At 44.2% G+C, this 27,038-nt stretch overlaps 1 protein-coding gene across 2 annotated transcripts; it reads right to left on the reverse strand.

The window, feature by feature from the left end:
- Window positions 1-2,017: 2,017 nt before the first annotated feature.
- Window positions 2,018-22,039, reverse strand: MSRB2 (methionine sulfoxide reductase B2). Of its 2 annotated transcripts, XM_045084977.1 has the most exons (5): window positions 21,863-22,039; window positions 13,312-13,412; window positions 8,987-9,063; window positions 3,506-3,653; window positions 2,018-2,783 (listed from the first exon to the last, which is right to left on the reverse strand). In XM_045084977.1, the coding sequence occupies exons 1-5, from the start codon at window positions 21,972-21,974 to the stop codon at window positions 2,679-2,681; spliced, it is 543 nt and encodes a 180-aa protein (XP_044940912.1). In that variant the 5' UTR covers window positions 21,975-22,039; the 3' UTR covers window positions 2,018-2,678. The 2 variants fall into 2 exon arrangements, with proteins under 2 accessions (XP_044940912.1, XP_044940913.1); XM_045084978.1 differs by lacking the exon at window positions 3,506-3,653.
- Window positions 22,040-27,038: the final 4,999 nt, after the last annotated feature.

Raw genomic sequence — 27,038 nt, forward strand, 5'->3', positions numbered from 1 at the left:
GTCAGGGGAAAAAGCAACAGTGAAGAGGGAATAATCGAATTTTCCAAAATGGATGAAAAGTATCAAGCTAAGATTCAAAGAACTCTGTGAACCCCAAGCACCATAAATATAAAGACAACCACACCAGGCACAACGTAAACTGCTGAAAATCAAATAAAAAGAGAAATTCATAAAAATAGCTGGGGTTTGGGAGGGGACTACACTGCTTTCGAAGGAGCAACAATAGCACTTAGAACTGATTTCTCAGACAAAATGATAGAAGCCAAAGACAATGGAACACAACTTGAAAAATGCTAAAATGCAACATGGGCGGTTAAGGGAGTAGGAGAAGGATGAATGAAACAAGATGGGATTGGGAGGGAGACAAACCATAAGTGACTCTTAATCTCACAAAACAAACTGAGGGTTGCTGGGGGGAGGGGGGTTGGGAGAAAGGGGGTGGGCTTATGGACGTTGGGGAGGGTGTGTGCTATGGTGAGTGCTGTGAAGTGTGTAAACCTGGCGATTCACAGACCTGTACCCCTGGGGATAACAATATATTATATGTTTATTTAAAAAAATTATAAAAAATATGCTGAAATAAAATTTCCCTACGTTAGAATTCTATACCCAGGGAAAATAACATTTCCAAAATGAAAGGAGACAAAACTCATCAAATGTATACATTAAATATGTGCAACCTTTTTGTATGTCAACTTTTCCTCAACAAAGCTTTAAACATTTCAAAGGAGAATAAATACATTTCTCAGCCAACAAAACCCAGAAGATCCATCATTAGGAATCATGAACTAAAACAAAAAGGAGTTCTTCAAGCAGAAGAAAATAATCCTACAGGGAAACATAGGATTTCAGGAAGAAATATGAAGGAACAGAAAGGGCAAAAATGTAGGTAAATATAAATAAATATTGACATATAAATTAATAATGAGTTCTGGGGCTAAGACATGTGTAAAATTAAATACATAGGGATAGTAACACAAAATACGGAAGGCTGTTAATGGGGTTAAAGTGTTCTGAGATTAGCATCTTTGGAGAAGTAACAAAAAGTGATAATTATTATACGACAGTGACAAGTTTGGGAGGCATGTTGTTATTTCCAAGGTAACCACTAAAAGAAGAGCTGCATAATGCATGACAAGCTAGTAAGGAGAAAAAATGGAATAATTAAGTTTCCTTTCTATTATGTCTCAAATAATTTAGACACTTTCAATAGCAAATTATTCAAGACTCTCAATCTGTGAAACAGTTGAGTTCCTACTAGTGTTGGTATAACTAACTGCCTACTGCCATGTAATCTAATTTTTTTTTTTTGTATTTCCTTTATATTTTTAAAAAAATTTCAGGTTTTGGGGTTCCTGGGTGGCTCAGTGGGTTAAGCCTCTGCCTTCAGCTCAGGTCATGATCTCAGGGTCCTGGGATGGAGCCCCACATAGGGCTCTCTGCTCAGCAGGGAGCCTGCTTCCTCCTCTCCCTCTGCCTGCCGCTCTGCCTACTTATGATCTCTGTTTCTGTCAAATAAATAAATAAATAAAAATCTTTTAAAAAAAAATTTCAGGGGCACCTGGGGGGCTCAGTGGGTTAAGCCGCTGCCTTCGGCTCAGGTCTTGATCTCAGAGTCCTGGGATCGAGTCCCGCATGGGGCTCTCTGCTCAGCAGGGAGACTGCTTCCTCCTCTCTCTCTGCCTGCCTCTCTGCCTACTTGTGATCTTTCTCTGTCAAAATAATAAATAAAATAACATCTAAAAAAAAAACAAAAATAAAAAACCAAAACATTTCAGGCTTTAAAAGATTTTATTTATTTGAGAGAGAGCAAGAGAGAAGGAGCAGGAGCAGGGCAAAGAAAGAGGGAGAAGCAGACTCTCTGCTGAGCAGGGAGAACAATGCAGGATTCGATCCTAGGACCCTGGGATCATGACCTGAGCTGAAGGCAGACACTTAATCAATGGAGCCACCCAGGCACCCCACAGTGTTGTTTTTATAAAAGAACAACTTCACAGACTCAGACAAAAAGCACGCATAAAATTTTACTAAATATTTTATTTGAACATGTTTAAACTTAACTTTGTAGCCACTTTTACTCGTTATCACTGAAATCTAACAAACTCTCCTTGGAACTTATTTGCCGGTAGAAAGGATGAATCAGGATGTTCAAGACATTCTAAAATTTTGAAGAAGAATCACGCATCCCACTGATCACCATGTATGCCCCCCAAATGCGGCTCTGCCACAGTCCGAGTCCTCGGTACTTCTTTCAATGCTGGGATTGTAGATTACTCTAATCCCTTATTTCCTTCCTCTTTTCTCTTGATCCCTCACCTACATATGTCCACAAAGGACTTAGCGCAATGGAAAGTTCTGGGTAGTTTTGTAGGAATTTCTGGTTTGTAGTCCATTAGTTTCTTACTGTCCCCAAAGAGTCATGCCCTCTGGTCACAGGCAAAGCCAACAGAAGTCAACTGGATGGAAATGGCTGCCCCTTTGCCATTCTGTGAAATTCCACCCTCCACGTTGGAATTGGGGTTGGGTTGATTCCAGGCAAATTCACTACAGAAGTGGAAACTTGCTTGGTGCCAGCACAAACTTAGCTTACTTTGGTAGTAAATAAAACAAGTCATTCAACATACACTGAAAATTGAGGGTGTAAATGAAGCAGTGGTGACAGGGATTCTTGGAGATGGTCAGTGTCTCCTTGGTTTGAACTTCAGGGCCACACTGTTGATGCAAAACCTCTGACCACTAGGCCCAGGTCCGTCAGGAAACACATGGCCAAGGTGGGCTTCGCACTGCAAAGGAGAGAAGCCTCTGTCATTTCTCCACCGAGACAAAGTTCTTTATGTGAAACGAGATGAACCCCACGTGGCCGCCCCAATCCGATGTCTGTGTGGGGAAAAGTCCATCCCAGCAGAATGCACGTAGGAAAGGAAAGAATGCAGGGGCGCCTGGTGGCTCAGTTGGTTGAGTGCCCGACTCGGTTCTGGCTCAGGTCATGATCGTACGGGTCCCAAGACCAAGCCCCACGTCGGGCTCCCCACTCAGTGGGGAGTCTGCTTGGGATTCTTTTCCTCTTTCCCTCTCCCCACTCTCACTGTCATGCGAGTGTACATTCTCTCTCTCAAATAAATGAATACATCTTTAAAAAAAAAGTGAGAGTATGCAAGGCATGGCAGCGGTAAATAGTTATCAGTGAGAATGTCAGCAAGGTATTTAACTTAGGCCTTGATTTATTCATCTATAAAATGGGAACTAACAATTACAGTACTTAATAAAGCAGTTGTGATGATTCCTTGATACAATGCATGTAAAGCGTTAATACAATTCCTAGGCTAGACCTGGGAGAGGCTACCTCACAGTGGCTCGGGAAGGTTCTTTCTCTTCCTGACAGTGCCCAGAATCATGGAGGGAGGGGTCAGAAGCAGCAAGCGCAGAAACCCGGCTCTCTGTGGCGCCCGAGCCGGGGCAGCACCGGGAAAAACCAAACAGACAAAACAACACAAAAAACCCCCACCTGCTTGCACACAACCTCGGTGCGAGTTAATCCTAATGAGGTGTCCACACGCCTCAGGATGCTCGCGTCCCTTTCATCAGAGCCAGACGCCCCGTGTGCCTCGGAAAACGCAGGCCACCCGGAGCCGGAGCAGTACTTGTGGTCGGAACTGTGGAAGACATTCGGACCCTGCAGCTGCCGAGACGTTATTAACACACAAAGAGCATTTTATGCCCCAACTCCTTTTTCCCCCCAGCAGGGTCTGCTCCCCTGTCTCCTCTGCCAGATCTCCAGGCCAGTCACAGCAGCGGTCCGTTCATGGGAACTGTGTCCACTGCACTTTCACTACCAAACACGTTTCACCGTCGTCAAAGGATCTCTTGTTCCTTTGATGCTGAAGGCTTCTCTCTCCATGTCTGACAGGGACCGAGAAACACTAGGGTCTTTGTGACCTGTGATGCATATTAGGAAACCCAGATCAAATCCAAGGGCTCCACACGTAGGAAAAGGGGGAAACGGAAATGTGACACTCGTGGTCACAGGAGGGCATGAAGGTCCGGGCCCAGCAGCGGGAGGCCTGATGAAACGCCCCCTCTCAGCAGCGGGCCCTTCGGGCTACCTGCCTGGCTGCGGGGATTCCAAAGCTGCCTCTGCCCTTTCTTAGCTGGGCGACGCTGGGCAAGCTCTGTACGGGCTCCAGGCCTCATCTGGAGCACGGGGCTGAAAGGACCCATGTTAGGGAGATGTCTTGAGGATTTACAGAGATACTCTGTGGGCACAAGGTAAGTGCTCGTGAACTTTAAGTGCATGATGATCATTAGTCAAGAAGCCCGGGCATCTGAGCCAGTCGCGGCAGTGCAGGGACCCTTCTGGGCATGTCCCACAGGAACTCATGATGCTGAGAAGGCCAGGGGCGCCTACGAGAGGAGTGGGAGAGAAACAAGCGAATCCACTTGCCACAGACCTACTCTCCAAGACTCTGAAGGGGAGCTCCCTTAAAAGGCACTAGGAAAATAGAGTGAAAGCTTTTTAATGGCAGGGGACAGTTCTTTCTTTAAGGAAGAGGGAGAGAAATGCGTTGTAAACTCTGCAAAAACAAAAACAAAAAAACAAAAAACAACCCCCCCCAAAGAAACTCCAAAAAGCTGGGCAAAGAGAAGGAAAAGTAGCAAATACTCAAATCCAGAGGCTAAGAACACAGAAGGAAGCTTGATTCAGAGAAGAAAGTCTAGTGTGATGTAGTCCTTCTCGAACATTTTCATCTCAAGATTGCTGTACACTAAGAAAATTACTGAGGACTGCTTCCCTTTACATGAATTATGTGTATCAATGCTTAACAAATTAGAAATTATAACAGAATTTAAAAATATTTCCACGTTGTTATTTTTAAAAAATAATAAATTTATTACCTGGTAAATTTTTTTTCAAAATGAAGAGTTGCATTGTTTTACAATTCTGCAAATCTCTGTAATGCCTAGCTTAAAAAAGAAAAGACAACTGACACTTCATATGTGCTTCTGCATTCAGTCTGCTGCAATCTTATTTTGATTCAAGTATAGAAAGAGGACGTGGCCTCACGGGCACCCACTTCGAAAAGAGAGGGCCTTGTAGATCCCCTAGAAAGGTCCCAGGAACTCCCGGGGTTCTCAGACCAGGATTTTAGAACTTGGAGGAGTAAGGGCCTTGCCTTCTGAAAGGCTGGGGCATGACTCCAGGCTCTGATACATCCGTGTGACCTAGGCAAGCTATTTAATCTTTTTAAAGCCTCAGTGCACTAATGGATAGAACATTAATGGCCTTATTACCTTACAAGACTGCTCAGAGGATTACCTGACAAACTTTCTAGGTATAGTGCACTTAGCAGTGTCAGACGTATGGTATGTAAGTCAGTAGCTACATTTAAAAAAAAATAATTACAATTAATAACAGATATCCATGAAATTTGAGCAGCCATGGGTCCAATTTTTTTGGAACCTTTTTGAAAGAGTTCAAAACTATTCATCTGAGCCACCCTAGCCCAGGGAAAAACATTTTAAGTATCTTTTAATCACAGCCTTTCCACTCCTTAATGTTACATGCAGCTAGTGATGATTAAAGGCATTTGGATGGAGAATTATGAATATAATAAATTTTTTAATGATAGAATCTAAGACTAATAAAAAGTTATCTAAAATGTTTATGGGAAACAATAAATCTTTATAGATGCAATATACAGAATATGGAGATTTTACCAGGTAATATGAGAGGCCCATCATACACAATTTAAGAGTGGCGATCTAACTTTAAGGCCAGTTTGAAGTTCCAATATAAATATTTAAATGATTAGCAGATTATAAGGCTCTCCCTTGAAAAACTAAAACCATACTGCATCATCTCTTTTCAGATACACTTAAAGGTATTTTTTTAGTTTTGTTTTTTTGTTACGTGTTTTTGTGTTATGTGTTTGCATGTTTGTTCTATGGTTATTTGCTTTGGTTTTGCTTCATTTCTGGAAATTCCACAGCCCCTGAGCCAACAACAGAGGCACCTGGTGAGACCTGACACCTCTAACATCTTAGAAGAATTTCCATTCATTTGGAGGAATGGGAACACAGAAGAAGTTTCTCACTGATATTACTTGGTTTCTTTTAACATGTGGGACAGCCGGGGGTTATGTAAAAGGCGAGAAACATCATCAGGCTCTCAGATCCCCTCTACTCTAAAGACAGGCAGGAGCATGAAAGATGTGGACCCACAGTTTATTTTAATAAATGTTTCCAGAGCTGGTATACAGGGGTGGGGGGGGAATAAAGGGGGAACACAGGAAGCAGGGGCAAAGACACATAATTCCAAGGTTAGTAAAGCAACAGTTTGGAGTCCCCAGGGGAGTGATGACATCCTATGAGTGTTCCTGTCCTAAAACCTTGGCTCAGAGGCCTCTGTTGTGGAGAGGAGGCGTGTCTCCCAGAACACACACCATGGTGGTTGTGTTGTGAAGGCAGCATCGTTGTGGGCAGCAGGGCGCCTAACAGCCTAGAGGCAGTGGTCCCACAGCTATTAGACTCTTGGTTGACCAACTTTTCGCCTCATTTTGACTCTACCTATACAAGCTTTTGTAGGGATGTCTATTTTTTTTCTCCACCCTGTTCGCTATTATTAAGGCTGGACACTGGGGATGGGTGGGGGTGGGAGTGTGTGTGGGAGGGAATGAGAGGCAAAACAGGAAAATATTCCTAAGACTACCCTCTTGAATGGGAAGCATGCTCAGGAATATAATCTCCACTTATAGCTTCTCAATAACTGGCACATATTCGCAAGAATTCCTCATTATCAAAGACTGATCCATACAGATGCCCAAAGAAGGTTCTTACGAATTGTTGCTCTCATGTACTGAGTGCTTGGCATGTGCCAGGACCGGCCTGGGTACTTCTGCACGTGTTACCTCAGAACTTGGCTGATCCTCTCAACAGCTTGCTGAAGTCAGTACAGCTACCATGCTGCCATGTTCCAGGTGAGGAAATCAAGGCATGGACCGGTTAAGAGACTTGCCCAAGGTCACACAGCAACGGGGCCAGGTACCCAAGCACCCTAGCCACTCTACTATACTGTCTGTCCTATAAACAAATGCATCTTTAAGAAGAGTTTGTTCTGGAACATAGAAGATTCTTATAAATATATTCTTATGTCTCCCAGTCTCAGAGCAGCAGCAGTAGCAGCAGGAAAATGGAACAGAAACTTATACCACAGTCCCTAAGAAAAGAAAACAGAAACTTTTCAACTGAAACTAAATGATTAAAAAAGAAACAAATAGGCTGGTGAACTGGCAGCTCCAGTATACCGGTCTTTTGTCGACTTTTGGAGAATCGGCTGGTTATCCTGTTAGTCTCGACTGCTTCACTATCTCAGTGACCTGCAGTTGGTCACTCAATTTCCTTACTTTGGATTAGCCTTGTACTAATACAGTAGCCACCGGTCACATGTGGGCTTTTGGGCTTAAATTAGCTAAAATTAGGTAAAATTAGAGATTCATCTTCAAGCAACATTTTAAGTGCTCAAGAGCCACATGTGGCTACCATAGTAGACAGAGCAGAGATAGAACATTTCCATGATCACAGAAATTTCCACTGGACAGAGCTTTGTGCTCTGGTCTCAGGTCCCACCCTGCTCCAACATTCTGTGAGTCCATGACTGGCTGCTGTGGTAAGGGGATGGTGGGCACTGGGTAGGAAAAGGTCTCAGCTTTGCCAGTGTAGAAACCAGAACACCAATGACATGGAAAAATGAAGAATGCTAAGTAGAAGGATGCTTTGACAAGAGTGACTTCTCATCTCCTGTTTTCACAGTGCAAAGACAGGAAAGAACATCTGCCTGGTCACCACAGTGTGACAAGGTGGTCCTTTCCATCTTCACATCGCACGCCTTTTTTTGACTAAAAGCAGGTTGGCCAACTCAAGGCCCTGTTTCTCCTCCTTAACAGAACCAAAGGCCAAGGAATAGCTAATGTCTCAGAAATATGTGTCCCACATTTTACTATGTTAAGATTAAGCTGCTTCTCTTAGATCTCCCAGGCCATCCCGGGCCAACAGCTATCTTAGATGTCTACACAACAGCCACTGATCCAGTGAATGAATCTGAGCAAAGACCTGCCCTTCCTGAGGCATGAGGGGAAATCAATCCCAATTGTTCCCCATCCCTGCAGGTGGGGTCTGGTTTTCCAAATTCGGCCTCCATTAGTGGCCAGCAGCCCAAGAAAGCCCGGTCTGCTCAAAGCCCAGAGGACGTAATGAAGCACTGCCTAATGGAAGATTCACAGAGCTGGCTTGATTTATATTTTATTCTAAACCAATTTAGAGTTGATGCAGAAGAAAGGAAAATATCTTTGAAGTTCTGAAAACAGGACTTCAAAGATGTTTTCCTTTCTTCTTCATCGAATCTACTTTTTTTAGACTGTTTCCTGCATGTCTAAACAAAAAAGCCTTTGTTGAGAGATTTCAGATCCTGATTGACTTAAAAGAGGCTTTGAAATCAAGGGACAATTAAATTTACTTTTAGCTATATAGAAGAGGGCATGGTATTCACTACTGTCAAGCACTGTGGGGAATCTAGCCTCATAAAATTCTACATTTCCCAAATTAAATTATAAACCCATTTTCCCTCGGAGAGATATAGTTTTAATCACATGGCCAAGCAAATACAATTATGGTTTAGATTTCTTTAAATACTTGCCCAGGAAAATATTCTAATAGCATTATCTTAAGGTGCTTACGAAGTTTTATTTGTTTGCTATTTCTCGGGGAAACAGGAAGAAAGAATATAGGCTAAGAAGTCTCAACTGCTCTAAATGCTGGAAATAATCAAGAGGAGCAAGTCCTTTATAGAGATAACTCTCCTTAGAGCAGCCACGCCAAATGAGGAGGGCAATTAAAAACAACACGGGCATGTTTTTATCCAAGGCTTCAAATGAGACAGAGCTGTAAGAAATCCAGAGGTTTCTTCTCCTCCAGTACCCCTCTCGAGCCTTACCTGAAGAGTGGGCTGTCACAGCATACACAGTGATACATTCCTGACTCCTTGTTATTCAGATAGGCTCCACTGAAAGGCTGAAAGTAAATTAGACAGATCAGGTGTAGGCTTCTCATAACACCAGCAGGAGATGATACAGCAGATTTAAATCCAAGATTCAGTCCCCAAATAAAGGAACTTTTGTACTAATTTGACAAAGTACAAATATCACTGGAGAGGAAATTATAACCCGCCCAATGATGCAGCCTTGCAGGCTTATCACAACCCGGCCTTTATGGTGCCAAAAATTCAAATTATGACATTAATAATGCTTTGCATTTATATACCACTGTTCATCCAAGAACATCAAAGTCCGTGGAAAAGTGAGAGAACACTCCTTTGGATTGTGTAAAATTTCAGTCCTCATCTCAAAGGAGTTAATACAATAGGAATCCAGTCCACTGTCTAAAACACTGTGAAATCTCCAATTAAAGATAGAATATGAATACATAGAACGGATAGCTCTGTGAGCTCATGGTTGTGCCTTTAACATGCCTTACAACATGGTATTTAGGACACAACATAGTTAATAAATGTTTAAATAATGAGTTAGATTATCCCAGTACTGAAGCTACTACTTAGATGAAATTATCTCATTAATTGTGGCTTAAAGAGTTTGTAAGTTTTCAAAGGTCTCCCCAAAATACACAGGAGACTTGAAGCAATGAATCTGCCAAGTCAGTGCCTTTCAAAATGCTATTCTGAAAACTGGATTTCATTGTTTTTTTGTTTTAAATTTATTTTATTTTATTTATTTGACCGACAGAGATCACAAGTAGGCAGAGAGGCAGGCAGAGAGAAAGAGAGGAGGGGAGCAGAGAGCTCGACTCAGGGACCTGGGATCATGACCTGAGCTGAAGGCAGAGGCTTTAACCCACTGAGCCACCCAGGTGCCCTGGATTTCATTGTTTAAAAAAAAAGAAAAAGAAAAGAAAAAAGAAAGAAAGAAAGAAAGACCTTCTTGCCCAATTCCTTCTGTTAAAGTAAATTAAAAGGAAAAAAAAACCCTCAACAGCAACAAACCTCGGAGACAAGCCAACCACGGAAGATCCACGACCTGCTGGCAAGCCCTATCCCATTTTAGGGGATGAAAGAGAAACCAAGGCACAGAATGGGTCACCAAGTCACAGAACTGACTTAAGGAATGAGCTGGACTCTTCTGACCTTTCTACATTTCCCAACTCAACAGATTCACAGGTCAAACATTCACATTCCCTGTGGTAGTATTAACAGCACATTTTCAGTGAGCCGTATAATGGACAATTTCAAAATAACCCACTGAGCCTACCATCTGGGCACACTTGGACGTTTTCCCTCTTTAAAGACTCTATCTAAACTTAGCTGCAGAAATCTGAACAGTGGAAGCTGGTCTTTTTATGGCTTTTTCCCTCGATGCCGGCTCCCAACCTTGGCACAAATCGGCATCCACCACAAAGTTCCACCAGTTCCCAGGTGGGAACCTGGGCTAATGGGACTCATGTGTCAAATGGCTACCCGTCCTGAAGCTGGTCTGGAAAGTCTACTCCTAGGATGCAGACAGTCTGACAAAATTCAAAATATAATTTGGTCATTGCAGGGGACGGACGGACAGAGGAAGTAACAGGCGACAGTTATCACAGTAAAAATAAATAAAAAGGAATCCTTAGCTGAGGAATTTCATGAAGTGACATTTTTTCACAGCCTCCTAGACTAATTTCCTAATGTCTCCCTCCTCCTCCCTCAGTTCTGTGTAAGTCCTGTCATTTGTTTAGAGCCAAACTCAACTTCTAGCTCAATTGTTCACTCTCATACTTACTTGAAAACCTAGTACGTACGTCTGGGAGCTAATGTTACAGAGGTGGGGGGAGAAACCAGAACTGAACTGGCCAGCACCTTAATTTTAGACTTCTCAGCCTCCAGAACTGTGAGGAAATATATGTATGTATTTATACATAAACGTCTGCTGTTTAAGCCCTTCCGTCGGGCTACAGTGGCCCAAAGGCAGTCTGCCTGGACCAATGGGGCTTCTCCCTCCTCTGACCTGGTCAGTACAACATACCTGCTGGAAACAGACGGCACACTCAAAGAGGTCATTTGCAGATAATTTCGTACAGAACGATTTACAAAGGTGGGGACAGGACCAACAGAAACCAGCAAGGGAGGAGGAAGCACTGGGAGGGCCAGGGGCTCTGAGAACACTCATCTATGAGGCCCATGGGACAAAGAGAGGGGCAGTTACCGGAGCCTGTTGGCCGGCGGGAGCTACAGCCTGCACTAGAGGAAGCTGGGTCCCGATTTCCCTGTCATGTCCTCTGACTGTGCTAACATCGTCCACTGGCCAAGCTCGAGCAGTAGCCAGAAGGGAAGGGGGCATGTTATTCTTCCTGGAGCCCAGCGAAGAGCGAAGAGCAGAGCGAAGCATGTGGAGAGGAGATCTGTGGGGTGCACAGAGGAAGGCCTGCAGGAAACCCGCCTTCAACCGATATTTGACTTTGAGCTGTTGCGCAGCGAGGCTATAACCCCTTTTGTGTCTAGCAGAATGCGCACACTTTCACTGCTGCCTGACCAAAACGTGTGCAACTGAATTCTCAAGTTTGAGTTACCAAATAGAAAACTGAGATGTGTTACTCCCCTTATGTTAGCCAGGCTTACAGTGGGTTCGGCACCATTCTAGAAAGTTACGTGTGGACATGGACCAACTGAAAGGGATTATAACATTACTTAAAATAATGGAAGACGCTCATTCTGTAAGATTGCCAAACGCGCAGAATACACTGCACCATCTGTTTGAGAATCCCACAGACTTATTCTCCTCAACATCTGTCAGCTCATCTCCAGGCTCTGTACATATACCAAACCCCGCTGGGCTGTGTCCCTGAGAAGGGGCTGGCTTAAATCTTCTGGGGTGTACTCCGTGTACTGCACATGGAGCCTCACACGTGGCCCCCAACCACCTGCGGTAGTGAGCGTGTATCTTTCCCTAAGAAGCATCATGAAAAATACCAGTACTTTGCAAGAATCTGGGGGATCTGCCGGCCTAACGACGTTAGCATCAGAGGGTGCGCCGTGACGACAGGGCCACATGCACACGGTCTGAACTTTGCGGGGACTGTGAAAGAAAAGATAGATTCTCTACAGCTTTGCAAAACCACTGTGGCCCACTGCCTGGGGCCCGCTTCACGAACCGGAATGTCTAGTAACAACGTCCAACGGCTCTGTTCCAATGGTTATATGTGGTTCTAAGACAGATGACTTGTGAAGAAGCGCTATGCTGGGAAAACAGAACTATAATGAGGAACCACTCAGGGCAATTCCCTCTCGAAAGGAACGAAAGCCGAGCTTCTTGAATGGCGCTTAAATATCATTTGCGCCTCCCAGCCTGCCTTCCCTCAGTATTCACAGAAACGTCCTCTCGGAGCACCGGCTCTAGCGGGCCACCATGTGCGGTGCCAGAGCTGTCCCTGCGACGGCAAGTGCTCTGCAGGGAAAGCGCGGCTTGGGGCTGAGAGAAGGCTTCCCTGAGCCCATGGCATTGGGACTGAGGGCTGAGAGGGAGGTCTGAGTGAACGGGGCGCGGTGAAGAGAGGACACAGGGGCGAGGGCCGTAGGGAGACGGGAGCCCAGGGCGTCCGAGAGCTGGAAGAAGGGCGGCGTGCTCCCAGTGCGGGGAAGAAAAGGAAAAACAGCCAGACTCAGGATAGGGGCAGAAGGCAGGGGGCAAGGCCTCCAGGGCCCAGTAAGCCATTTGTAAACCTTCTTCTTTACCTTGGAAGTGTGGGAAGCCCCTGAGGGATTGTTAGCAGTGGGGGGATGTGGCTGGATTTGTGTTTTCTAGATCTCTTCTGCCTTTTTTTTTTTTTTCTAAGATTTTACTTTCGTGACCCAGAAAGAGAGAGAGAAAGAGAGAGCGAGAGCCCACCCGGCACAAGATGGGGGAGCCCAGGATCCCAGGATCATGACCTGAGCCAAAGGCAAACACCTCACCCCGGAACCGCCTGAGTCACCCAGGGGCCCCTCCTTGGCCACCTCGTAGACAGCGGCAGCCGCAATAGCGGAGGCTGCACATGCCATCCCCCCAGTGAGAGGGGACAGGAGCAGAGCAGCTGGAGGGTTACGGAGGAGGCAGAAGAGGCATCGGGGTCTCCTACAAGTGGATGGAGCCCCATGCCTGAGAGGGAGACCGGGAGGGCCAGAGTGGTGGAGGGAAAGCCGGGGCGTGGGCTTCTGCAGTTGCATCTACCCCAACTCGCCCTCCGCCCCCCACCCCCAAACCCCTCCAGCCACGACACTATCATCAGGGAGCTTACTGGTTCGGTCCCTTTTTCTTGAGTGACATAGAACTGCTCTGGAGTCAGCTTCCTCCGCCATTCGCCCTTGCTGAGGGACGGCTCATGCTTCGTGAGAGAACCTGTGTTGTCCAAGAGGAATTTTTTAAAAATTAAAACAAAAAGGCACAGTGACGTTTTTTCTTTAGCTTCTCTCCTGAAGTGCACGGCCATGGGCAGCACGAGGCCGCGCTGCCCCTCTCCCAGTCCACAGGGGCCAGAAAGCTCCAGTACAAAATGCTTCAATCGACTCATTAGTTTCACAAGAAAGAAGCAGCAAGCAGACAGGCAGTTTTCTGGTTCTGCTGGGGCCCAGAAGGTAAAGAGGCGGTTGAAATATGGAATAATGCAGACTAAATTCCCCTGAGGTACCGGGGGGTAGAAATTGATCCTCCTTCTATTACTACGCTCAGAGGAGTATTTCCTGTCGGGATACGGCTGGGAGCAGCTGAGTGATGGAGAGGAAAGAACCCTGAGCTAGTGGGTTATTAAACTCGTCTCCTTGGCTGGTTTAGAAAAATCTCTCTGATTTTGTTTGTCGACGGAGGTCTTTATTTAAAAAATCTTCTTGTGTGGAACAAAGGGGACACTCCTAGAGCTGATGCCCCTAAAAGGAAATGGAGACCAACCAGAATCTAGTCCAATGCCTCGATCTTACGCCCCTTACTCCAGTGACTGTGAACAAAGCGACTGGGACAATACTCTTTTTCGCCAAAGGGGAGTGGGAAGCCTGACTTATAGAATCAGTGTTTCAAATAATCTAACACTAAAAATTGGAAAGGATATTGTAAGCTGTCCACCTCGACTTACAAATGAGAAAATAAGAGGGCTGGAGGCTTAGTAAGCTGATCACAGCAACAAAGATGAAAGGTTAGACACGTGTGGTATCACCATGAAATATGAAACGTGTCTGAAAATCATATTTGAAATTCATTTTTGGTTACCAAGAGAAGGTCCTAAATTATCTTTTAAGTAAGAAAAAACTTCTCTCTTCGCTGCTAGCTCATAATACTATACAATATGGTATGTTCATTATTGTATATTATTGATTGCTGATGGTTGTTTATATTTTATTAAAAGGTTTTTAATCTGTTAACTATATTAAAAGTTGTCCTTTCTTAAGGACTTTTTACAAGGCTACGGGAATTTCCTGTTTACTCTAGAAATACACCTCTGAAATTGCCTATGAAAATATAGCTCGGGTACACACAATTTTTCTGGAACTCATTTCTTGGGGAGCAAAGCAAAATGCATTTATGTGACAATTATTACTGCTCAGTCCCTTTCAGAGGTACCAGGAAGAATGACAAGTAATAAATGGACCAGGAATGATAAATCTTTTATTTTTATGTAAAGGTTTTATTTATTTATTTGAAAGAGAGAGCCAGAGAGCACAAGGTGGGGGAGGGGAATGACAGAGGGAGCAGGAGAAGCAGGCTCCCCACTGAGCAGGAAGCCCAATGTGGGGCTCCATCTCAGAACCCTGGGATCATGACCTGAGCCAAAGGCAGGCACTTAACCTACTGAGCTATACCCAGGTGCCCGGTATGATAAACCTTTTAAAAAGTCTTTATAATCACTAAAATAATAACTAATTCAAGTAAGAATCATTAGGGGATTCTACAGCCCTGGGTGGGAGACTGTTTTAGAATGGAAGAGCCACACATTTTCAAAATATTACTAATTGCAAAGGAAGAAAAGGTACCTTTACAATGAAAAATGAACAAGTCATCACCTTAACCAAGTAAGCCATGTTAGCATCACCGTCAGTGGGCCAAGCCAACATCGTGTGCCTCCGTGTGTGACGCACTGAAGACAAGCACCCCCCGTCCTGCACCCCTGCACTGCAGCCATTCTCAGAGAGCCCACTGAGGACTCAGTAAAACCTAGAACACGGCGTCCTTCTCTCTCATTTCTCTGTAGTATCGACACTCGACATTCTCCTGTGGTAGCTTTTATTTCCCTTGGCTTCCATGGCACCCAATACTCTTGTCTCTCCTGTTATTCCTTGTCAGCATCCTTCCTCAGCCCCACTCCCTCTAGCCATCCCCCAATACTGGTGTTCTCCAGATGAATCTATTGCCCTAGGCTCGCTTCTATCACCACATCACACCTGGCCCTTGAGTGATGGTATCCAATGAGTAGCTTACAGTACCATCCACATGATAAGACTCCCTAATCTCTTTTACCCTCCATTCTAGATCTCTGCAGAATTCCAGATCCATTTATAAACATACCTGGATATCTCAACAAGAATGTCCCATTTCAAACACCACATACAGAAGGACTTCCTGTACCTCTCCTGCCCAAAAGCAAATCAGCCCCTTCTCTCATGTGTTCTAGCTCACTGACCCCATGCTTCAAGCCAGAATTCCAGACCATCAACGCATTACTCTTCCCCTTTCCTTGCACCAAGCCATGTGGGTTCTACCTCCTAAGTAATTCCAGGATCTGCTCCTTCTCACCCCTCTGACACTCCCATGGATCAGGCCACCATTATGCTCTCCAGTACTGACGATCACAAAAGTCTCCTAACTTGTATGCTCTCCCCTATTTGCACCACTTCTTTTTTCTCACTGCCCCAAACTGTTCAGTGCTGTCACACTGAGATGAGAAAATATGCCATGTGAAAACCTAGGAGAGGAGAATGTAGGCCAGAGAAAAAAAACTAGTTGGGGGTGCTTGGCGTGTTTGGTGAGTAGCAGGAAGGCCGGGGGGAACGGGTGGAGTGAGCAGGAAAGTTAGTAGAATTCACAGCAGAAAGCTAATGGGAAGGGGGCAGACCAATGAGAGTCTTGAAGGCTACGCTTTTACTCTGAGTGTAGAAGTCATTGGAAGGCAAGCAGAGGATTGATATGACCTAGTGTATGTAAAAGGATTACTGGCTGATACACCAAAAGAAATTGAAGGAGGACAAAGGTTGCAGCAGGGCACCCAGGACAGAGGACATTTTAATAACCTGGTTGAGAGATGGAAGAGTCCTACGTCAGGGTGGTGGCCATAGTCAGAGGGGTCACACACCAGATGTATTCTGCTAGCAGAGCTGGGGGATTTGCTGACGTACAAGAAAGAACACGGTCAAGGGGCACTACTCCAAATTTCTTTGTCTGAGCAGTAGAAGCTGGGGAAGCCTACAGGAGGAACAGGTTCAGAGCCTTGTTAATAAAAATTCAGTATTTTCAAAATTCAATATTCAGTTCAATATTATTCCAATGGAGATATCAAGTAGGCAGTTGGATATATAGATTTAGAAACTGGGGAGAAAGTCCAAGGTGGAAATGTAAATCTGGTACTCCCCAGCGTTAGAGTTATTTAAAGCCGTGAGCCTGGAAGATTCCCAAGTCAGTGATTGTTGAGAGAACAGAGAGGCCCACGGGCTGGACTTGGAGACACTCCAAGATACACGGGTTGAGGAGATGGAGACAAGCAGACGGAGAGGCAGGAAGGAAACTCCAAGAATGTGGTGTCCTGGACAGAGATGACTAATAAGTAGCTACTGGGTTTGGCAATGTGGTGGTCAGCGGAGGCCTGAAAAGGCAGTTTAGGTGGAGGAGAGAGAGAGAGTGTGTGAGTGAGTGAGTGTGTGTGTGTGTGTGTGTGTGTGAATCTGACTGCAACAGATTTGATATAGAATAGGAGGAAGGCAAGGGAGACAGGACAAACAGGTAAGTCCTTTCAGGAGTTCTGGAGGTAGCTGGAAGGGGAAGTGAGGTCAAGAGCATTTTTTCGGATGAGAAAGTTCACAGTATTCTAGTACGCTGTTGGGAACGATCCCGCGAAGAGGATAAATTGATCATTTAGGAGAAAAAGGCGAGAGCTGCGGAGCTGTTCTTGAGCTTGACCTTGGGTAGATGAAATATGGGAGACCAGTTAAATTGTGAAAATTTTACTGACTGTATAAGTCTGAAATAACTATTCAAGGTAACAATAAAAGGGTTTTACAAAGCAATGCCAGCTTAACTACCAAGTGAGTGGTGGAAACACTATGAAATCTTTTCTGGCTGGGTTATCAGGAAAAGGTGTTTTTACTGTTTTAACAGCAAGTGGGAGGGGCACCTGGGTCGCTCAGTGGGTCAGACTCTGGATCTCAGCTCAGGTCTCAGTTGCAGGGTGGTGAGATCAAGCCCTGCATTGGGCTCCACGACAAGTAGGATTAGAACTGGTTTTAATGGATGTAACTATGTGTGGAATCATTAAGGGAAATGGAAGGCATTCCATTTTTGACAGTTTAAAAGACAGAGAGATGTGTGAATATTTTGTGTGTATATTTCAACAAAGGGCAAGATCTAAAATTTGGCCAGTGCCAGTGTGTAGGCATGACCTAACTGGGATTGGTCACACAAAGGCCACCTCAAACAGTGGAAAAACAATGAAGGCAAGAGCAAGATTTGCAAATAGGACATGATTCCTCCTCCCAGAATCTAACTGGTCTTGAGGGGAATGTGTGTAACCTGAATCCTGGCTACCAGTGACATCTGTTAAGGAAAAGCAGTAACAGAGGACTGTGATAAAACACTTTCTTTACCCTTCGAGGGCCTGTCCTGCCATGCCGCTCTTGGCTTTGGCAAAGATCTTGCATTATTACTACCGATTTCTAAGAGGAAAACTGACTCTTAGTACTAAGATTGGGAATTATAATCTGGAAAGCTGCTATTATCTTCCCTTCTCCTTTTGGGGAGGAAGTAGAATGGATTAGAGAGAAAAAAAAAGGGATTGTCTCCTGGAAGCCTGGTCCTTAGTATCTTTCCACATGCAGTACAATAGTTGACACCAGAGAGTGGGAATTCAAGAAGGGGGAAATTCAGCAGGACTCCCACACTTCAGCTTTAACCTAAAGTCTGAGACCCGGATGAACCCCAGCTCCCTTTCCAACTGTTCTGTATTTTACTACATGTATTAGACTGACTAGTTGTTTTTGATACCCCCCTTCTCTTTTTTTTTTAGCTTAAAATTTAAAACTAATATTTAAATTGTTAGATGGAAGAATCACTCCTTTATTTAGATCAGAAAGTACATTTCTCATGGCTCCTCTAATCCTCATCAGTACATACCTTTTACACGATGTGTATGAAAGGCTTCATAGGTAGGTAACAATGTCCAGACTAGTTGCTCTTGGAGCACCAATTATGCAAATTTAACTGTAAATTTGCCAGCCTGGAAGACTCTGTCAAGAGAAGAGACACTCTGCCTTGATAGCAAAATGACCAGTGGTCAGCTACGGGCAGCGTATATGTGGTCCGCATTTACAGAGGGTTCTGTAACCACAGTGTTATGGGTTGAACTGTGTCCTCCCAAAATTCATCTGTTGAAGTCCCAATGCTCAGTACTTCAGAATGCAACTATATTTGGTGACATGGCCTTTAGAGAGGTAAGTAAGGTCAAACGAGGTCACGTGGGTGGGTCCTACTCTATCTGGCTGCATTTTGGAGACAGGGCCTTTAAAGAGAAGATTATGTTAGCATGAGAGTGTAAGGATGGGCCGGATCTGACCGGTATCCTTATAGGAAGAAGAAGAGACTCTGGCGGTGCGTGAGCAGAGAAATGGCCAACTGCAAACCAGACAGAATGCAGGAGAAACCAACCCTGCTGGTACTTTGATCTTGAACTTCCAGCCTCCAGAATGATGAGAAAAAAATGTCTGTGTTTCAACCTTTTAGCCTGTGGTATTTTGTTGTAGCTGTTCCAGCCGACAAATATACTATGCTTTAGGAAACAACTAAATTCTGAAGGAAAACTGCATTATGCATAAATTCTGATGGTTGTACCAATCAACAATTTGGTACCTGTACATACAACATACAAGTGAGAATTTCGACATGAGTAAGGTCACTTGGCCACCAGTGGCCAGAGAACTCTCAGCATTGGTCTTTGCATTCTTTTGTGTACAATTGGGGTGTTTTCCGTCCTCAGCCCACATCACCTGTACCTTGAATTGGTCCTTTTGGGGCAGGATGTCTTCCAGATTCTCTCTGTATTCTCTTGTTATCTTCACTATGAAAAGATTTGATTGCTCTAGCTATTGTACTGGACAGCTATACAGCTTTTCTTTGAACTGTGTTTTGATAAACTCAGGTTCTTTTGGGTTCCTTTCTCTCTTTGTGCTGTGATTAGCATAGTTTGTCTTCTTGGTCATATACTTCCTGAGGTGGGCTTACATCTTCTCTCATCTTTAAAGAACACCGTCTCGGGGCACCTGGGTGGCTCATCTGGAGAAGCGTCTGCCTTCAGCTCAGGTCACAAACCCAGAGTCCCAGGATCAAGCCCTGCATCAGGCTCCCTGCTCAGTGGGAAGCCTGCTTCTCCCTCTCTCACTCCCCCTGCTGTATTCCCTCTCTCGCTGTCTCTGTCAAATAAATACACGAAATCTTAAAGAACACCCTCTCTTGGTCATATGGTCACCTAACCGCTATACTGCCAAGTGTCACATACAAACAAGCCTTGTTTCAGTAAATACTTGTTGAGACTAAGGGAATCTATTACAACTGGTACAGAGAGAATCCCCAGCCCACTCTAATTTGCAGACTAGTTTTCTTTCCCAACTCAATGACTGAACTGGTTTAAGCAATGCTCAGGATGGTTTCTTAGCAGAGTATTTCTAGAGTGTTTTCCTGAAACAAAAGTTTTCTCCACGATACTTCTTACTTACCTACCTCTTTCGGTCTCAACTGAGAGACCTTGCTCTGGTTAGTCTCAACAACAAAATCACAGAGGTTATGCCTCTTGCATAACAGAAGTCTTAGCGCTGTAGAACTGTCCTCCATTACTATCAACATCTTCTCGTTTCTCTCTCAACCTTCCCTAAGTCTATAAGATAGGCTAAATGTAGCTACACTTTTGTTCTTTCCATTTATTTATGTAATTATAATTAACATTTATTGTGTGCTTACTAAGTGCCAATCATTGTGATGAAGCATTTTAATTCATTTTTCATTTATTCTGTACAACCCTACTATTATCATTATCCTTATTCTATAGAAGAAAAAAATAGGTTTAAGCTTACCAAGTTCAGGACGTGCCCAAAGACATATAGCCAGGAAGTGGTACTATCAACACCAAAGCCCTTAGACACCAAACTATTACCTATGTATAATTTTTAATGGGTGCCTCATGGTTTGCTGAATTGAACTTCTCTGGTTTACTCAAGCATTCCTTAACTGATAGACATCTGGGTTATAGCCAGTTTCTGGTTCTTAAGAGTGGTGCTGTTAAAAACATCTTTGTACACATAGCTTTGTTCTTTTGAATTATTTCCTTAGAATAAGGAAGGGAGACACCCTCCAGGGAGGGGGTGTCTGATAAGTTACACAGCTCCTGTTATGTATTAGAGTCTGGTCGAATTTTAAATGCTGCTGAAGAACTTAAGTTCCTAAGGCAATTCATTAGGATTTTTCTGACAACACCAGTACAAACATAAAGGACAAGCTTCCATTGAAACCTCTATCCTATAAAGGGGAATGAGGAGAGCTCCAGCCCACAAGTATGATGTTTCCTTTGCCTGTGGTTCTCAGAAACAAAACAAAACAAATAATGCTTGACACACAGTAGGTATGCAACAAATATAATTGGGTTGGCTGGCTAGGACACCAAGAGATGCTGAAGGCCATGATTAGAAGTTATGTTGGATCAGCCACTCCTACACACTGCCTGTGCTTTTATTGATTTAAAACTACATTTTGAAAACTTCAGGGGATGAAAAGAATTCTAACTTGACTGGACACATTTTCAGAGAAAATAAGTATCTTTAAATTTCTTCAATGGACACATAATCAGATTCAGAGATGGGACTGCTGGGCAGTTGCCCATGAAGCAATGCACAGGGAACACTAAATTATCCTGAAATGTATCTGAAATATAGTGCCATTGACACAGGTGTCCACAGGCGACTCCATACTAAAAGGTGAACCGCAAATGTAATCCACCAAAGGAGCCAAAGGCATTTCGAAGAAACACACACACACACACACACACACACACACACACACACACACTGTTCCCTGTCTGTCTCAGCCATTGACGAACAAAGACTATCAGTCTAAAAGGAAACGAGTTATTAGTCCACACGTCTCCCTGGGGCCAGGACACACACATAGAAATGTAGGGACACACACAGGAAGCAAATCAACAGGAATCCAAAGCCTGAACTGCTTGCTTCTCACCTGGGAAAAGAAGCACGCAGAATTCAAGAGGGATACAGTGTTAAGAGACCACGGGCCATTACAGGAGGGAGCGCACGGTGTCGGGTCGCTGCCCTAACCACCGGGATTGTTCGCCTGGAGTCCGGGGATAAACACCAGGGGCTCCTGAGCCCGACATTTTACAGGGGATGGAAGTCAGTGACAACCCCCCACACCCCCCTAAAGGTACAACCCACCGTCCTGGACGGCAAGGAGGGGCGGGCACGGGCGCCCCAAGAAGTTTCTAGAGAAGGAAGCGCCAGGTGCAGAACCAGCGCTCGGGCCCCCTAGTCCGGGCCCTTGAAGGAAAATCGAAAAGCCAGGAGGCGGCGGAGGGGCTTGCGCGGTCTGCGTCCTACCTGGGTCCTCGGGATCGGCCCCCGAGCCACCGCTGCCGGCTCGGCCCCTCACGGCCCGCAGGGGCGCCCTTCGAAAGGGCAAACCCCAGAGCGCACGGAGCAGGTGCGCCATGACGCCGCGCGTGGGGGCCCCGCAGAGCGGACGCACGCCGTCCCTTCCCGCCCCGCCCCCCTCCCCGCGCGCCCCGCCTCCCTCCCCGCGCGCCCCGCCTACCCTCCCCGCGCGCCCCGCCTCCCTCCCCGCGCGCCCCGCCTACCCTCCCCGCGCGCCCCGCCTCCCTCCCCGCGCGCCCCGCCTACCCTCCCCGCGCGCCCCGCCTACCCTTGCTTCTCCTCCTGCTTCCCTCCTCCCACTGCTTCTAGGATCCCTGCCTCGTCTCTCCCAAGTCCTGCCACCACCCAACTCCTCTTACCCCTTTTCCGCGCCTACCCCTACCGGCCTCCCCTTGACCCTCCCTAGCCCCTCTCCCTTTCCCACCTGCGTGCTCTGGCGTGCCTACCACCTCCCCAGGCTTCTCCCTCGGCCCTTCCCTCCACCACCGCTCCCCACTCCATTTCCCACCCCCCCCCCCCTCCAGCCCAAACACTGATCTGTTTTACTTAGCGGTTGGTAGAATTGTATGTATTGTAGAACTATAGATTATTTTTAGATTTTCTTGAGGTACATATAAACGGAATCTTTGTTCATGTTGAGTAGTATTCCATGTATGGATATACCAAATGTATGTATCTAGTCATCTATTGATCGACATGTATATTATTTCCAATTTTCCCTTATTAGAAATAAAGTTACTAGGAACATTCCTGTACAAATCTTTGTATGCATATGTGCTTCTTTTTCTCTTGGGTAAGTAGTAGTATCAAAGATGTCACAGCTCTGTAATGTTAAGTAATCAACCTCATTTTGGATGATTCCAGTGGTGTAATTTTTCCAGGGTTTGCATGCCATGTCCTAAAGTTGTATGTGTAGAATTCATATTAAAATAGTGGGATTACTTTAAGCATGCTGTGTGCTTGGGATTGGAGTGGCAGAGATCACTCACCTGAGCCATACATTTTGTTTAGAGCTGGAAGGTACCTGCAAGATCATTTGCTCACCTACTTTATGTGGTTCATGGGGAGATGGGGCCAGTGTAGCTAGTGGTTTATCAACATCACACAACCAGCCAGTATGCAGGAATCAGGATCAGAAGTGTGGCTTCGCAAAGCCAGGGCAACACTATTTTTTTACAGAGATAAATGGAAGTGTCACTAAGCGGAAGACAAGAAGAGAAGTCAGAAGGATGTTCTTGAGATTTATTTTCTTTCTTTTTAAAAAGATTTTATTTATTTATTTGACAGACAGAAATCACAAGTGGGCAGAGAGGCGGGGGGGGGGGGGTGCGGGGAGTAGGCTCTCCGCTGAGCAGAAAGCCAGATGTGGGGCTTGATCCCAGGACCCTGAGATCATGACCTGAGCCGAAGACAGAGGCTCAACCCACTGAGCCACCAAGGTGCCCTCTTGATACGGATCTAGATACACACACACACACACACACACACACACACACACACGGCCCTCTCCCAGTGCCAAAAATTCCTACTTCTTACACTTTCCACTTGAAAGGTACAACATCTCTTCTGGAAGGGACACTTGGCACCAAGCATCTCCCATGTTCCAGTCTATACCTGCAGAATTTGGATGTTCTGTTTAATGTGTGCTTTACTCTAAGTGTGACAGCTTTTTGTATCCTCCTCTGAGATCGCTCCTGCCACTCCCACTTCCCCTCTTTTGAATTTTGATAGATGAGGCTTCCAATAAAGTTATGCATCTTTTTTTAGCTTTTGCTGCACAATTTCAGTTTAGAAATGGTAGCAAAATCAAGAAGCCAGACAACCGTATTTGAAGCTTTTTTTTTTTTAAATCTTCCCTAACCCAATACTGCAAGCTACAACCTTGCTCATTCTTCTTCAACAATGTACAGTGTTTAGCTCACTATTGAGAACCTCCTAGGCAGATCTTCAAAAGTTATAAAAAATAAATAAAAGAATGAATCCAGGATTTATAGATAGATATAGAGCGAAACACACATGTATATATATATGCTAGATCAGAAAATATAGTTAGATTGCATTTTTAAAATTTTTTATTCTTCTAATTTTATTAGAAATTTTGTTAGATTTTTTGCATCCATGTTCATGAGGGATTGCAGTCTGTAGCATTATTTTCTTGTAATGTCTGACTGGTTTCGTATTTGATTCAGATCCAGGCAGATTAAGTGGCTTGTCCATGATCACACTGCTACTTGGTTGAAGAGTTTGTAGAGTCCCCCTAAAGTTTGAATTTTAAGAACTATCAAGAAGTAGCAGAAGTGTATCCCACTCATCGTCATCCCTCCCAATCCCAATAAATAACTTTATTCCCCAGAAAAAAATTTAACCTTGTAACATTGTGAAAAACCATGGAGTCTGGCCTAAGACCCAACTCAGACTATCTTATAAGATGTATGATCTTGGCCAAATAGTCAATTTCCTTATCCCTAAACTATTGCCCACCACCATTTGTCTAAGTCCAACTTAACCATGAAGACCATATGCCAATCTCTGATTAACAACTGGTCTTGGTCTAAAGAGAACCCTTGTTTATGTTTTATTACAGAAGCTGAGTGATAGAGACTACAAGCTGCCTAGTCAATATCCATTCTCCTGTCTTTATTTACAAACAGAGCTTTGATTTTATTGAGGGTAACAGCATGGCTAGCTAAACATGTTTCACCTAGCTCCCTTGTTGCTAATGATGGTCATTTGAGACAGTTATGGGCAATGACAAAAGCAGACATCACCTAGAAACTTCCAGGAAAACAAGTTAAGGAAGATCTGACTTACTTAGTATTGGCCTATTGCTCTTTCTTGGCCCTGGACATTAGTCATGATGGCTAGAGCACTGGCAGTCCTTAGCTATACATGATTGTGAGCCCCACACCCTGATAACAAAGTAGAAGTCAGGAAGTTGGCCTGGGTCTCTAATGACACTGTGTAACCAATGTAATGGATTGCCTACCTAGATTTCTCATTACGTGGACAAGTCTGTATTTTCTTTAAAGCACTGTTATTTGGGGTTTTCTCTTGTTTGAAACTGATACTCTATATCTAGTGTTTGGAATTTGATTGTGAGAATCTCTCAGAAAGGCAAAATTCTGTAACTTTATCTCTTTGTGTATCTAACATACTTCCCTGCAGACTGTAGTACATAAGAAACTACTGTTCATAATAAAATCCTTAAAAAGATAAGAGTGACCCAGAAAATGGGAGATCAGTTCAAAATCCAGTTATCTTTTCCCTACCAAAAAAAATTTTTTTAGAATAAGCTGTGTGCATTTTCTCCCCACCAAAGAAAGCATATGCCTGAAGTTCAGTATCAATGTTCTTATTTTCTATGGCAATCTAAAAAAGTCCTAGAAATGAACCAACGGGGATATACCTAACATCTGTAAACATTTTATGTTTTTAAGATTTATTTTTTTGAGAGAGAGAGAGAAAGAGAGACCTGTGGGGGGAGGGGCAGAGGGAAATAATCTCAAGCTGTCTCCCCACTGTGCTTGGAGCCCAATAGTGGCTTGTCATGGGACCTGTTGTGGGCCTGCCATGGGCCTGTCCCAGGGCTCAAACCCATGACCCTGAGATCATGACCTGACCTGAAATCAAGAGTCGGATGCTCAATCAACTGAACCACCCAGGAACCTCAACATCCTTAAATATTTTAAAGTATTAAAAGAAGTGAATGAAGACTTGAATAAATGGTGTGATAGAAGAAGTACCAAATGAGATAGGTCTATTTTCAGATATTCCCTAACCAGATATAGGTTTGGGGGCCTTGGTTTGATCATCTGTAACATAGGGTAAGTACAGAGCGGGATGGTCTAGAACTAGAAATTAAATGCCATCTGAACTCCCGTAAGTCTGTAATCATATGACTTTTTGTGAAAAATGGAGAGCTATATTCTTCTTCTGACCAGAGAGCTGAAATAGTGAAGATTAAAATAACATTCAAGTTAATGTATAGATTTAAGCAATATCATTTATAATTTCAATGAGTTACTTTATCAAAATTGACAAAATGATTAAAATAAGTGCAGAAAAAAAGAATACTTTTGAATAAAGATAATCCTGGCTATACCATATATTTAAGTTCATTATTAGAAAACAGTATTTTTTAAAAGACTTTTATTTATTTATTTGACAGAGACACAGCAAGAGAGGGAACAGAAGCAGGGCGAGTAGGAGAGGGAGAAGCAGGCTCTCCAAGGAGCAGGGAGTCTGATGTGGGGCTCAATCCCAGGACCCTGGGATCATGACCTGAGCCGAAGGCAGCTGCTTAACAACTGAACCACTCAGGCACCCCAGGAAACAGTATTTATCAAAAATAGGCTAACCAAAAATTAGGCCTGGGAGGCAAATAGATATTCCCCAAATCAATATATATTTAATTTATTACAAACAATGGGAGATAAAATCATTCAATGTGTGTTTTGGGGGAAGGTTACTATCAAGACAAGAAAGTAAGTTCAGAGTCTAAGGCTTAGAGTGATAACTTACATCAAGCAAAAGTAGTAATTTTTGAGTTAAATTTAGTGTCGTATATATGTGTGTATACATATGTACCCATAAAATAAAACAAGGCTACAAAAACCCATTTGGAAAGAAAAAGGATTTTGGGGCAATGGAAGCAGCAAAAGGAATTGCTCATGAATCCATGCAAGGAGGGACAGGTTCAGATGCAGGAAAGTTAAAATGCATACATGCTGACCACAAAATACAGAACAAAAAATGATTAGCCCTTGATTAGGGTTGGCCAGAGACACCGAACCAATGGGAGGTGTATGTAATATAGAGAAATTTATTGTAAGGGGTTGGCACACATGAAGACGGAGATTGAGAAGTTTACAAGCTGGAGACCCAGGAAGTCAGGTTGTAGTTCAAGTCCTGAGGGATGGAATGTTCAGAAGCAAGTGAGCTGAGGTCAGGAGGAGACTGATGACCCATTTCAAGCTGTCAAGTAGAGAGTGATTTAACCTTCTTCTGCCTTCAGTGATTGGATGCTGGCTCATGCCGGGGAGGGCCACTGGCTTCACTCAGCCCACCAATTCAAATATGAATATCCTAGAATCGCCCTCACAGACACACCCAGAAACAACGT

Source organism: Mustela putorius, unplaced genomic scaffold (genome assembly GCF_011764305.1).
Source record: "Mustela putorius furo isolate JIRA1106 unplaced genomic scaffold, ASM1176430v1.1 tig00000827_pilon_pilon_pilon, whole genome shotgun sequence".
NCBI lineage: Eukaryota > Metazoa > Chordata > Mammalia > Carnivora > Mustelidae > Mustela > Mustela putorius.

Excerpts from the sequence above, each read along its gene's own strand:
- MSRB2 (XM_045084977.1), bottom strand. The coding sequence starts at position 21,974 with ATGGCGCACCTGCTCCGTGCGCTCTGGGGTTTGCCCTTTCGAAGGGCG. Across the intron at positions 9,064-13,311 it reads AAGAAAAAGGGACCGAACCA|CCTTTCAGTGGAGCCTATCT; the intron begins GTAAGCTCCCTG and ends ATTTACTTTCAG. Across the intron at positions 3,654-8,986 it reads TGTGACAGCCCACTCTTCAG|TTCCGACCACAAGTACTGCT; the intron begins GTAAGGCTCGAG and ends TGTCTTCCACAG.